Source organism: Netta rufina (assembly GCF_964035555.1).
Source record: "Netta rufina genome assembly, chromosome: 20".
NCBI lineage: Eukaryota > Metazoa > Chordata > Aves > Anseriformes > Anatidae > Netta > Netta rufina.
The window spans coordinates 10,095,716-10,110,279 of NC_140144.1; the positions used below are offsets into that span (position 1 = coordinate 10,095,716).

The 14,564-nt window shown below is 44.1% G+C and overlaps 2 protein-coding genes across 2 annotated transcripts; one reads left to right on the forward strand and one right to left on the reverse strand.

The window, feature by feature from the left end:
- Positions 1–2,186: 2,186 nt before the first annotated feature.
- On the forward strand, positions 2,187–4,073 carry B3GALT9 (beta-1,3-galactosyltransferase 9; the record flags this gene model as incomplete). Its single annotated transcript, XM_084298821.1, has 2 exons — positions 2,187–2,192; positions 2,967–4,073. The coding sequence occupies 2 exons, from the start codon at positions 2,187–2,189 to the stop codon at positions 4,071–4,073; spliced, it is 1,113 nt and encodes a 370-aa protein (XP_084154947.1).
- A 1,361-nt stretch (positions 4,074–5,434) lies between these two features.
- PSMD5 (proteasome 26S subunit, non-ATPase 5) lies at positions 5,435–13,735 on the reverse strand. Its single transcript, XM_084299356.1, has 10 exons — positions 13,533–13,735; positions 13,214–13,358; positions 12,451–12,564; positions 11,877–12,005; positions 11,028–11,137; positions 10,502–10,644; positions 9,717–9,908; positions 8,760–8,869; positions 7,992–8,132; positions 5,435–7,535 (listed from the first exon to the last, which is right to left on the reverse strand). The coding sequence occupies exons 1-10, from the start codon at positions 13,703–13,705 to the stop codon at positions 7,278–7,280; spliced, it is 1,515 nt and encodes a 504-aa protein (XP_084155482.1). The 5' UTR covers positions 13,706–13,735; the 3' UTR covers positions 5,435–7,277.
- Positions 13,736–14,564: the final 829 nt, after the last annotated feature.

Below are 14,564 nucleotides of genomic sequence, written 5' to 3' on the forward strand. Positions count from 1 at the left end.
GACTTCAGATGTACTGCAAGCATCACGCTGCGTGAAATTGCAACAGGGCTGATACACATGTGGGTCTCATTGTTATTTTAGAAACACACAATTGGGAAGGCCAATATTTTTCATGGAAGCGGTTTCAAATACTAGTATTATTTACTTATTAAACAGTTTAGCTGGAGACAGAGCATCTTCAAAGGAGGATTTTTTTTTTTCTCAGAATGTGTATCTGGGGCTACAGTGCTATATTATTATACATGAAAAATATTTCCTTATTAGCTTTTTATTTCAGAGAACACATTTAACTGACACTTCCCCTGCTGACAGCTTGCCAAGCTTCAAAGCACAACTTCTCAGAGGACTGCCGTGATTTCGAGGCTCGTCCAGACAAAGCTGTAGCCCAGCTGACATACAGCCTACATGAAAGGAGGTTTCCCAGTTTTTGGAGATCCTAAAGCTCTGGTTGGGGCACACGTGCTGCGTTTGGGCTGTTCTTCAGAGGGGCACGGTGCACCTCCCTGCTATGGCTGCATCAGCTGCCCAAGAAGACGAGATTTTCCTTGCCCACAGAGAGAAAATTTTGCTGCCAGGAGTAGCTGGAGGGGTGGAGGGGTCACCCAAGCAAGAAGTCCAAGCTCTTCTCCCTCTCCTGGGGACATTTAGCTGGTGCTGGCTCCCCCAGGGATGTTTTAGGGATGGTGTGAAGGTCGGAGCAGCACACCCTGGGTCTCGCAAAGCACATGGCCGCAGACAACCACAGCAGCAGCACACCCTCCTTCCACCCCTTCAACCTGGGATTCACAAACAGAAACACACCCTTGCCTGTGCAAAATCTCTTTAAAATTAAAAAATAATGATCTTTCCACTCCAGAAAGAGGCTGCCATCTGCCTGCTCCCCCCCAGCCCTCCCCACGCAGCTGCTGGGACCCTCCCGCCCCTTGCACCCCTCGGTGCTCTGCAGGCGTTAGGCCTCGCAGAGCTGCTGCCAAAATCAGCTCCCCCCGCTGACACCTCTGTCCTGTTTGTGGTGTCTTTGGCACCTCCCACACCAGCACTTCCAGTCCCCCACCGCTCCCCAGCCCAGTAAGCCCCAGTGCAGGCCGTGGCCGAGCCAACATCAACACACAGAGGCTGCGGCACGGCCGAGGCCGCCACCCAAGGTCCCTCTGGGGGTGGTCTTTGCAGCTCTGTACTGGGATGTGCAGCCACCACCAGAGCACAAATACCTTTAGTCAGGTGAACCAGGGGTGAAATATGGGTGGGCAGAGAGCAAAGGAAAAGACAACGCAGTCATCTTGCTAGGGTTCACACTCCCACTCTGGTAAATGGGTGCTGGAGGAGGCAGGAGGGTGGGGGACACCAAAACATCCCCAGTCTGCAAGCCATGGGCCCCCCAAGACGCTTCCCCTGCTGCACACCATCGGCTCCTCGTGCACAGCTCCTGCTTTGTGCCTTGCTCCATGGGACCCACTGAAAAACGCTGGCATCAAATGATGCCCTGCTTTTCCCTGACTCAGAAGAACCCCAGCACAGGGAAAATCCCTTTCCCCCACCCCTCTCAGCCTGCCCCCAGGACACTGCAGAGCCTGGCCCAGCAGCACCCAAACCCCAAAGTGCCCAGGGCATCCCCTATGTCCACAGGGAACCCTTCCAGATGCCTGCATGGTCACCCCACCACCAACAGGGTGCTCCCAGCTCCAGGATAGACCAACCTCATCCTACAGCAGCTTTGTGTGCCAAACCTCTGCCTGGGGAGGGGCAGAGCACCCAGAACAGGGGTGAGGAACCAACAGGAACACAGCCCAGCTGTGAAAAACAAAAACCCAGGCAAACAGCAACCAACTGCCAGACCTAACGCAGCTCAACGCAGCCAAGGGACTTGTTTTTTACCAAGGTGGCCCCAGCAGTGGCTTCAGTTTGTTACTCCTCAGACTTTACCGCAAGCCCCACTTAAAGGCTGGGAGTTAATAAAGGCAACAGCTCGGGCTTCGCTTGCTTTGTGCTTCATGCAGCTGCAACACGATCACCCCCAGGATCATCTTTCCTCCCCGCAGGCAGGCGAGGTGGAAGCCGCCGTGTGCGGGTTCGGGCGGTAACTCAATCCTGCAGCCCCAGACACGCGCTGCTGCCGAGCCGCTGCCGGGGAGAAGCTGCCTCCGAGGGGAACGTGGAGCCCACCGCACGCAGGGCTCCCCACGGCCATGCAGGTGAGTGCTGGGGCTTGGGCACAGCCTCGCTGCAAGGCATCTACAGGGTGTCTGCTTTGGGCTCCCTCCTCTACATGAGGTTGGGCTCGCAGCTGCTGTTTGTGTTAGGGGAAGGGGAGCAGCAAAAACACAATCCTGTCCTTGTGCCTACGTGGCTGTGCATGATGGCACGAGGCTGAGCTGGAGCCTGGCAGTGCAGGGGTCTCAGCAAAACCCCTCCTTGGGGTTGGTGAGAGGGGGCTCAGCTGAACCAGCAGCACCCAAGGAGCAGGAGGGTCGGGGGTTGGTCCTGGGCAGAGATGGGCTCAGTCCTGCTCCACCACTACAGGGCCACAGCTTCCCCTTTCCCCTCTTGCCCTGCCAGGTCTCACAAGGTGCTGTCAGACCAAGCACCAAGGCTCTCCTCTGAGGATGTATACTGTCCTTACAGGTCCTCACTAGGAGCTCAGGCCTTCAGTAACAGGCTAAAACCACCCAGAAAGCATTAGAGCAGTCAGTTACTCCTCGGTATTTCCCCAGGTGGATGTGCAGAGATGAGCCATTTAAGCTACAGCATGTTAATGTTCTCAGCTTGAGATCTCACTGCACCACAAGTAGGGCTGGTCGGGTTTTTAGGAGGTAAAAAGCCTTACACTTAGTACATGTACAAATCTAAATGTCACGGTTCCATTTTGCCTCAACGTACTATAAAATGTATTCTAATGGTGTTATAAAATAAAAGCCTTTCCAGTCTAGTAGCAAGAGCATTCAGTGCCTGTGTCTTTTCTTCCCCAGCTGACTCTCTGCAGGCTCCGGACTCACCAGTGGTGCTTCATTCTGTTTAACGTCTTGCTTTTCCACATGCTGCTTTTCGGAGCAGATTTACTGGAGGAATACTTCCTGCGGTCATTACCTCTCTCTTACACTGATGCAAAGACTCTCGAAATCAGGGAGAAAGCCAGGAAGCTGGATATGGACCCTCTGAAGGCCAATCTCTCCAAATCCTACACCATCAGCAGCGCAGCAGCATGCTCAGACCAAGAGATATTTTTGCTGGTTCTCGTCTGCAGCGGCCCAGAAAACAGGACAAGGCGCAACGTGATCAGGCAGACATGGGGCAACATGACAGACACCAGAGGTTACGCTGTCCTTACCTTGTTTGCTTTAGGAAAGCCGGCTTCAGTAGCAGCCCAGCTGGAGATCGATGAAGAGTCTCAAAAGCACAGAGACATTATTGAAGGCAGCTTCATCGATTCGCCCGAGGCACAGACGCAGAAGATGTTGATGATTGTGGAGTGGACAGTAACTTTCTGCCCTCATGCGAGGTATATTCTTAAAACAGACGAAGAAATGTTTGTCGGTATTCCAAGTCTGGCTGGATACCTGCTCAGCTTAACACAGCTAGAGGACGTCTACACCGGGAGGGTCATTCATCAAAGAGTGCCTGACAGAGCGCCTCAAAGCCCTGGCTTTGTTCCCATCCATCGATACTCAGAGGAGTTTTACCCAGATTACTGCGATGGGAGAGCGTTTGTCATGTCCCAGGACGTCGTTCGGAAGGTGTACGTGGCCGCCAAGGAGGTGCCGGTTTCACTGCCCCCTGATATCTTTGTCGGAATCTGCGCTAAGAAAGCTGGCATCACTCCCATTCACAGCTCTCGCTTTTCTGGGGAAAAGCACATCAGCTACAATCGATGCTGCTATAAATTCATTTTTACCTCTTCCAATGTGAAAGAGGATGAGTTATTTAAAGACTGGAAGGAAACAAACGATGGGGAAGATTGCTCGCTACTGGAAACATACTACAGCCTGGTGTCCTGCAAGGTTTTGACCTATATTGATAAATTCAAACAGTTTAACTTGGATAGAATAAAAAATGAGGCTCTTCACTTCGCTGATTAAAATTTAACTTTTGTGAAGGAGGCCTGCATTTTCTTCCACCAGCCATTTTCCCCTGTACATAGTCAGTAATAATTTCCTCTTCAAGCTAGCTTTTTTCTCTTCAACAGCAAATGAGTTCTCAAATGCTGTAGTGTTACAGTAGCAGAATTGTTTGTTTTCTACTTATACCTGTACATACCAGTGCATGCATGTAAGTAAAGAGTATTCCAAGAAATGTGGTCTGTAGTGTGTTTTCCAGATATTTGAAGGTCTCTACTTGAATCCACAACTCTTCCTGAATTTTGATCAGATTCAAGCGAGTTAAGCATCACCTGTTTCCACACTATTTTGTAACAAAGGGGAATTTCTTCACCCAAGGTAAGGGGGCTATTTCTGAACAGCCCGTTTTGCAGTACCAGTGACACCGCAGAACATCTTAGAGAGGCAACAGACATTGAATTGTCATGGGAATTGCTAAGGTAAACAGCCTGGGGAGGTTCCGGACCAGAAATCTGCCTTACCTGTGAAACAATGCTGTACTTGTCACACACAGCATCAGAAAGACACTGGCACAACCATCTCCATGCTGTGAAGTTGTGCTGGAGAATGGGGTCAGCCACGAAGTCAGAACAAATCCACCAGTGGGCTGGTGACACCACGCTCATTAAAAATGTAAAAACTCCCTAAATTAGGAACAAGTCAGAGAGCACAACCCCACCCATGCCTGCATCCTCCAGATTAACTCTTCCATAGCAGCTCCTTCAGAAGCCAGAAGATTAGCTGGACAGATGTGCTAGAATTGTGACAGACACACACGGAAAGAGGCACACACTTACCTTTGAGGATCCCATCTGCTCTTTCTGGTGTGACGGAAAGAATCAGAGGTGGGCCCCAAAACTCCACGGTTCTTAAGTATCAAGTTATGCTGCTTGTTAACCAGGGTCAACTGATTAGTGGATTTTTTGTTGTTGGTGGTGGTGTTTTTCTTGATTTTAAATCAAATTCACCCAGTTTACCACATTACCTCAATCCTCATTCTCCATCATTCCATTTCTGCTTTTGCCTTAATTATCCCCCCCATCGTGTTACGCAGAGGGACATGCAATTGAGTTTTCCTTTGTGTACAAGATACACCACTGACACCACGTAAACCATATGGCTATGTATGAAATGTATTCACATATAATGAATACATGTGGATAACAAGGGGTAAGAGTCTGAGCTCAACAAAAAGTGCACGTGCATCCATAAAAATCCCCTTGTTTGGCACCTCTGTGTATTTTAAAATATTTTATTTGGCACATGTACCATGCAAAACAGATGTTAAAGACTTGGCACACAGTAGCTTTCGTAAGCAACTACTGAAAACACGCACAGAAGAGACTCATGAACTGCAGAAAAGGCTTATATTGGTTTCTTTTGCTGAGATTTTAGCATACAGCTCATACAGAGCTACCTGCACACAAAGCCACCCAAAAATAACCAAGCTGAACTGCCCAATAAAAGTGCAAACCAAGGATTTCTATATCCTTTCCATTTCCTTTTTAGCACTTCCATGTTTTTCTGGATGCTGAGATTCATTGAATTTCTCTGCTCCCTTAGTTCACAAACGAGACACTGCATACTGCCTTTTCCACTAGCAGATGTTTATTATGCACATTTAGAATGAAAGTGTGAGCAGCGGTATAACGTTGGATGACAACTTTTTGTACATATTAGGTCACAAGCAACAAAGCAGATCACCTGCATTCAGATAGTTTATTAAACATCAACAGATTTTCTCCAACTACCCTGCTTCTCTAAGCCCACTTCAATTCCTTGCCAGCAATTTTTTTGTGGGCAATGCTATCACCTCTGCTGCATCCCGAAGCTACTACAAGCAATAAAGGGGTCACTGCATGGCTAGATCATCCCATTTCACTTGGCAGAGCAGGGACACAGGGCAAGTACTTCCCATAGAGGCATACCGACTTAACACACTACTAAAGCAAGCCCCAAAGTAGTGAATTCATGTTTTATTATGCTCCCCGCAACTTATCCCCAGATTTGTGTCTTACATTCTCAGCAAAAACAATATAAACCTTTTGTATAAAGTACATTGTGGTCTTTGTTTACAGACCAGCACATCACAGGTCAGTAAAGTGACCAGTGGTCCACCTAGTCCTGTACCTCACCCACGTGCTAGCTGAGCATCTTCAGAGAAGACAAAGCCTCACGAGGTACTACATTTATAGCCTCCTAATTCAGTTCATGCCTTTAAACATGAAAGCTTTAATGTTCTTACCCCTTTTATTCCAACTCAGGTAAATAAAATTGGTACTTTTTTTTTTTTTATATAACACTTAAATTAAAAAATCATCTTTGGTAAAAAAGTGCAAACTGTTTAAGATTTGGTTCTGAAGTAGATTTGTAGCTCATGCTCCTTTGGCAGCTCAGTTTACTTGCTGAAAAGTGACAGCTAATGACACAAAGCTCCCAATTTGGTTTTATACACTAGAGTTTGCTTTCACTTGTTTTTAAAAGGGCTAAGTGTTTTTTCTGTTTGTTTGTTTTTTTGTAATCCTCAGTATAAAATGTAAACAATATTTAGGACTTATTCAAACAAGACTTAAATCCAGCAAGTTGATGAGAGAAGAGAAGCCAGTTTGTACTCCCTCATGTGGACAGAATATTACTAGCTTTTTCTTACCACCTGAGCTTCTGGCAGACCTAAATCTAGCTAAAGTGTTTTCTATGCAAGGACCAACTTCAGCAGATAGAAAAAAGTAATAATAAAATTTTTAAAAAAGAGAAACCATGGCAGCATTGGAGGTTACAAACCTCAAGGTTTTTCGGCTTTTTTTTTTTTTTTTTTTTTTTTAATTCAACTGTGATCTACTGAGAAAACATGATAGGAACTCCAAACCCAATAACAGTTTTTAAGTAAACACTGATAATTTCTGCAAAATAAAACAGCCAGCAGTTGATAGAATGCTTGCCTTGTTTACTTGTCTCAGGACAGTACACAGAGAATTTCTGCCATGAGATTCTGTGGAAAATTACACTGTGCCCTACAGGTTTTGATTTGCTCTCATGACTCTCATTTCAAACAGAGTCAAAGTGCTTCGTGTTCCTGTAAAGAGACAATCTAAGATGACTCCCGTGTGGAGAGCCTTTACATCTTACATCTTAACATTGATTTCAGTAACATGGTTTGTAAGAAGGGGAACCAAGACATCAGTGATATTATTCTGCTCCTTCCACAGCTGTAGTAGAAACTGCCTTAGCATAATAGGGGCCTTCACGCAAGTAAGCCCTAAGCCTCAAGTAATTCTGATTTCCAAAGATTTCCGCAATTGTTTTGGAGTTTACAAGGGCCTTAACCAGTTCATACTTGGCATCCTTCGAAGCTTTATCAGGTTCCACAGATCTGTCTACGATGTATTCCACAAACCCTGGACTGTTCAGCATCAACTTCTGCGCCCATGGTTGATTTGCAATAGCCTATATGCAAAGACAAAAAGAGGGGGAAGAACACCTCATTTTAGAAAACACCCAAAAACCTGTTACACAGAAGGCTGTTAAGATAAAAGTCAAAGAACAGAAAAAAAAAAAAAATGAAGTGGGATATTCATTCTACACAGTAATTCTGCAGTATTTATCACTGGAAACCAAGCACAGTGCAGTGTTTCTCTTTAATGTTTTAAGTAAATTATCAAAGCAGTGACCTACAGTATAGCACTTATTAAAGTTTATAAGAAAACAAGCACTGCACACACGACCCATTATTTAAATGGCGAATGCAAATGACATTATTTCTGGCTGCTTCGGGACTTCAAAAAGACCAAACAAAACACAACAAACAAACAAAAAAATACACAACATGTGACCGCCACTGAAAAATGCAAGGCTGAGTACAATACAATTCACTATCTGATCCTTAAAAGCAAAGAAACTTACAGTAAATACTCTTAAAGCCCCACAGTGGAGATCAGGGAACGGCTGAGTACTGATACTCCTGAAGAGTTCCAGTGGCTGGCTAGACAAGGATGTGAACCATGATTCAGTCATTCTTAGAAGGTCTTCTGTCTGCTGCTCTGGCTACATACATCAGAAAAATATGCAGAAAAGAAAGAGTTTAGTTAGGATTATAAACAAATTTCAAGTTTTGAGTACATGTTCAAAAGTTTAAGAAGTTATTTAAAACAAACCACCATCAAAATAAACTGAAATACTTTATGTTTTCAACATATTTTCATGAATGAAGAAATAGCTATCTACATTTCATTTAGCTTGGATGACAGAATTAAATTAATTGATTTTAATATATGAGAGAAGTGCTGTGCTGGAGTACAGTAATGTAAGATAAAAACTGCTCACTTAGAGCTGCATTATTAAAGCTAGGTCACTGAATCTAAAGAACAGTCAGAGCAGTCTGCCTTTAAAGCACGAGAATATTAAGCTATTTACTCTCATTACTTTGCTAACAATGTCTTGACCTCAAGTTTTATAAATATATTTCATAATATGTGGTCTCTTACAAACTCAAACTTTAGGCAAACAAACAAACCAGGGAACTTCAAGACAGTGAAGTTAGTGACTCACAGTATTAGAAAGCTGCCACTACTACCTAAGCTAAATGCTGCAGAAAGCTTTCACACAGTTAACGAGATACACAATTCTTTTATTCTTACAGATTTTAAAAACAAAAAACAAAAACAAACATACAGGCAAGTAAAGAAGAGATGAAATGGCATCCAAACATCGAAGTCGTAGCTCTGTAGGGGCATTCTTTGCCTGGTGCCCTATTTTGTTTAACAAATTTTGAAATCTGCTTCCTTTGGGGAAAAGAAAAAATAAACAAAACAGTTCTAAGTAACTCAGATATACTTTAGAAAAAAGTACATTATATCAGTCACTCTATACTACATTAACTGGTAGAAAGAGTATATAAAGGTTGTACATAAAACCTGAGAAAGGATTGCTTTTGATCCACTACAATAAAAAGATTAAGATTCTCTTTACTTCATACAGACCTACAGTAGATGAATACAAACCTTTATGGTCATTCTCTAGACTATCCAAAGACCGTCAGAAAGGGAGTTATTTGTCACAGATAATTGAGTCATCTTGGGAAGTACACACCCTAGTATATTTGTGATTACATATGTCCAATCCCATTCTGCAAAGCTGCAATAGTTATATGCTCACACATTTTCACTTAAAAGTTTTTCACTTTGGACAATCAGAAAAACCAAACAATAAAAAAAAAAAAAATCACCTACTTTGAGTCCTCTGAACCATTTTATATTAAGAAAATAAATGCAGCCTGTAAGGAATGTGCCATTACACTTCTAACCCTGTGAAAAGGCCATGCCAAAAGTAGAAACAAAGGAAGCTAAAATTACAAGACTACTGATGATTCATACGATGCACTTCACTGGAAAGGAGTAACTTGAATCGCACTTGTGATACCAGAATTCTCCCTGCTAGGCATGAAGACTGCCATGCCTGGCAAGACTATTAGAAGACATCTTATCTACTACACCACAGCTATCCGAAGAGACCCCCTTGATTATTAGACAAATGTTTTTCAGTTCTTTTCTCTATTACACCATTATCAGCTTATTCTTGTATGATATACTGAGACTATTTTGTTAAAAAAAAATAAAAAATCATACTAACTAGTTTTCTGTAAAACCTGTTTGCCTTCTACAGTTGATCCCAGGATTCCCAATGTGTCCACAGCCACTCCAATCATGGTTGGATCGTGACTCTCTGCCATTTCAAAGACTTTTTCCATAAAGACAGGGTATCGTTCGCAGATCTGCTGTGGGCTATCTACAACAGCCAGATTCCCAAAAAATTTAACGAAACCTGATAGAACAAGAGAAAACAGTCTTCAGAGTGGAGTAACAAAAACGTAAGAATGTCAAAATTTACAATACATGAACATAAGACTTACTCACTTGTAATTGTATTTAATTGTTAAACGATTCACTAGTAAATGCTATTAACACTGTGAAATTATTCACTATTATCTCTCTTATTAAATGCTATTAACACTGAAAGGCACAGAAATAAGAACAAGCTTAAGACTACAAAAGACAGCATCACAACTTGGACGTAGTCTTTGCACAGTCCAGGTGAGTACAGTTTTTCTATGACAAGATGTATTCATCTTTTAACAGCTACTAAATTCATGATGCAACTTCTGTCTTCTTAAAAAACCTCTACAAGAAGACAAACCTCAAACCTCTGGTACAGTCTCTTCAGATCTTACCTTTGCTACCCACTCTAAATGAATGATTCATGTATTAGACTGTCCTTCAGCACGCTGTGCATGCCCAACATGTGTTCTACTACTCAAACATTCATGAGCCTCCAGAACGGGCTTGGTAGTCCTCCCCGTTTAACATACTAATGAATACAAGCAATAACTAATGGAAATAAGAAACGCATGATGTAACCTGGTAAGTAGAAGCTTGAGAAAGGATCAGACTCTGCACCGATGATGATGTTTGAAATTTTATCAATAACTCCTTGTTGAGCAAGGTACTGACGTCCATGCGGAGTATGGGCCAGCGAGGTCACCATCTCTATGCACGTAGCTCTGAAACAGACAAAAAATTCGTTTGGCCTCCTTCAGACAGATTTTTGAAGTACAGAGAGATTAAGAAAACATACAAAGTTTTTCTACCCTTATGAAAAAACAACCAACCAAAGAACAAAAACAAAACCACAGCTGGTAAGTACTCGTCCAAGCTCTCTCTGCTTTCTGATGATATACCTGAAGACAGACAACTTTCCAGGAGTATTTACATTGCAACCCAACATTACAACTACCACAGCATATCACAGAAATTTCATCCTGGTTCTCAAACTTAAAGGGTCTAATGAGAAACGAACACAACTGTGTTTAAAGAGAGTTATTTAAAATAAGACCAAACATCGCTGTTTAGCAATTAGGGAAATATCAAACTCGCTGTAACATACCTGACCAGTACATCATCTCCAGTCAGCTCTCCAATTAAGTCTGATATCAATCCACTGTTTGCACAGTAGCTGAGTGAGTCTGCTGACACTGAAGAAATCTCAACAATTAACTAAATAAAAGCACAGGGGGGAAAAAAAGACTGGTTTATAAAAACATTGTAATGGTAACAATTCACAATAACAACCAAATACATCTTATAACACAAATTATTTAAATACTAAATTATGAAAAAATGAAATTCCTTATCTAAATGTTTGTCTGAAACAGGCTCATACAGCATTCCGAGTTGACATTTGATTCTATTCAAACTGTCTTCAAGGGATCGTCACTGCTATGTTCATTAAGCTCTAGAACAGCTGAACTGTATTATTTCTCTTTTGTCATACATATCTAGATCAACATGCTTAGTATCTTGTCTCTTCCCCCTTCTGAGCTTTCAACAGCTCTTCACCTCCACTGGTAATGAGATCACAGATGGTATTTTACCCTCACTTTCAGGGAGGCAAGCATTTAATTGCATCGTTAGTCATTCTGTGTCGCCCCTCCGATGTTCTAAGCACTACAAGTTACAAAATAAAAGATGTAAACAGTTCTTCACACCCTCCTACCATAAACTGAGAAAGAGAAGTTCTGACATCACTTGAGGACCAACAGTGCAATACCCTTCCTGCTCCCTTCTAGTCTCGACGAAGCACAAACATGAAGAAAACTTTGTGATGCAGTTAAAAAGTGATGAATGCTAAGTTAAAAGCATGTTGCGAAAGCCAGACTAATTCAGAACCACAGTCAAAGAGAACTTTTTTGAATGACAACTTCATTCAAAAGGACAACGTCAATCTCATTCCTACCTCATACACTCTGTATCGAACAACATCATTCGTTGCCATGACATTTTTCAAGTCGCTCAACAAACTGCTCACAAATAAAGCCTCTAAGCCCTCTTGTGTCTGCGCTATTCTTGAGAGAGATTTGATGGCCTGTAAACAAAAACAGTAGCTTACTATAAGAATAACACAAAGGGAAGAAAATCCAGAACGATCAGACAGTTTAAGTGTTCTTTTGAAGATACTAAATCATGTTAAACATCTACAATTTTAGTTTTCATTCACTTTTCAATGAAAGTTATCGTATTGCTGACAAGGGCTAGTTATGGTAACTGTGATACAAGCCTCTGGCATCAGATGCAGACCTGTAAGTTCAACAGCTACTGGAAGATAACAGGATTGAGTAAAGTTTTTTAAATCACATTTAAGAAACTCCTGGGCTTAAGCCACCCACATGATTACAACATCTTCCAAGCCACATGATCTCTCCTTTTAAAGGAGAGCAAAGGCTGCTACTTCAATAACAGTAGAAAAAGCATCCTATGCCCTGTCTACATTCATTTGTAAAGGAAGAAAAAAAAAAGAAAGCAATGCTTACCTCTTTAGCCACTGCTATTTTCTCTCCACCAATGCAATTTATTATTTGCCGTAACAGCTCAGGACTGTTGAGAATTTCTCTAACAGCATCCGAATTTTCAACAATCCTCCCAATCTAAGGGCAATATTAAGCAACGATGTTGAATTATACCAAAACAAAGTTTTTCCACACAGACATGCCAGCACTAGAATAGCTACCCGGTCAGATGGAATCACCATTTTTGGAAACACCCAGAACTCAGCTGGACAACACCCTGAGCAGCCTGCTGTAAGCTGAGGGCTGGACCTGAAACCACTAGAGCTCCATCCCAAACCACACGGTTACACACTTCTGCTCTTTCAACACAACGCAACAAATATGAACTCAGTTAAGCCTTTTCCTCCCTTCCTCCCCAGTGTATTCTGATGCTGTTCCAAGCATCCTAAATATTAAAACGTTGCTACATTTAGTTCCTACAGCACCTGCTTAGAATGCGTAACCCAGAACACATGACAGCCCACAACAAACAGAAGATTCAGTTACAAGTTACTTCTGTCAAGACACAGCTTCAAATATTACGTTTAATAGATATACCATGAAGCATTATATACTGACATAATGCACAGTAACTATCCAAAACCATGTATAAGAGCACAAGCCCCCAGACAACACACGACGTAGTGTTTTAGTCACAATTTAGGCCACAAAATACCAGTAACAGATTGGGACAAACCTAGCCTGGCCCATGATGCCGCTCTGTCCCACCCTGGAGCAAAACCTGTACCTGAGATATGGTGAGAATTTTCACGGAGTCGTCGGGGTGGAAAAGCCCTTTCTGCAGCTCTTCTTTCAGGTTCTGGATCACGTAGAGCGGGTCCAGGGCCTGCAGGAGCCTCTCCAGGATGGAAACACACGTAGAAACCTGCTCCCTGGGCGGGACAGAGAGAGCCACGAGGCCTTCAGCACCACCTCCTCGTCCGTGCCACCGCGGAGGAGGCCAGGGAAGGGGACAGCGGGCAGCAAGAGGCGCTGAGGGAGCAGGGGAAGGGGGACAGGGGAGGCAGCAGGGCATGACAGCAACAGGCCTAGGCCGGGCCGCTCACCGGTCGTTGACGCTGAGGAGGCCGAAGAGCGCTCCCAGGTGGTCGTCGCTGAGGCGGGCACGCAGGGCGGCGGGCGGCACGGCCTGCAGCGCCAAACGGAGGGCTCTCAGCTCCTCCAGAGGCGCCCCCCGCCTCGCCGCCCGCTCCAGCAGCTCCGCCACCGCCTCCGCCATCTTGGCCGCGCCGCCCCGGGGCCCGCCACAGCCGCCTCCCCTAGCAACCGCGCGCCGTTGCTAAGGGCTTCTCTCGCGTCCGCCGCCGCCGGAAACAAAATGGCGGCCGCCACCCGCCCCGCGGCCATTGGGCGGCTGCGCGGGGGGCGTTGCTAAGAGACGGCGGGGCCCGGCCCGGCCCCGGGTGTGGGGGGCTCGGTGCTGCCGGGGGGTAGCGCTGGGACCCCCCTCGGGGGGCTGAGGAGGAGAGTAGGGACCCCCCCGGGGGGACAGGGGGTAATGTACGGGGGTAGATGGCAGCCCACCCGCCGCTGCTGCTCGCTGGCTGGCTGGCGGGAGCGGTGTTCAAGGTGTCAGGGCGGGATAAGGTCCCGGCTTTCTGTCGGTTTCATGCCCAAAGGATGCAAAAGCGCCGAGAGCGTTAAGTCTCAAAAATAAATAAATAAATAAATAAATAAATAAATAAAATTAAATAAACGAAATAAGTTTGAGGGAAAACAAAATAAAACGCCGAAACAGTTTCATGCCCAAAGGATGCAAAGCGCCGAGAATGTTAAGTCTCAAAAATAAATAAATAAATAAATAAATAAATAAATAAATAATAAACAAACAAAGTAAGTTTGAGGGAAAACAAAACAAAACCCCAAAAGCCAAACCCCCCAAAAAAACATCAAGCAAAACCCAAAGCAACCAACCCAAAAAGCAACCCCCCCAAAAAAAAAAATAATAAATAAATAAAACATAAAGCAAAACCCAAAGCCAACAACCCCATAAAAAAAGCACAACCCCAAACCCCAAGCAAACAACCCCAGAATCACAACCCCCCCCCCGGGGCCAGCAGGATGAAGGCGGAGGGGGG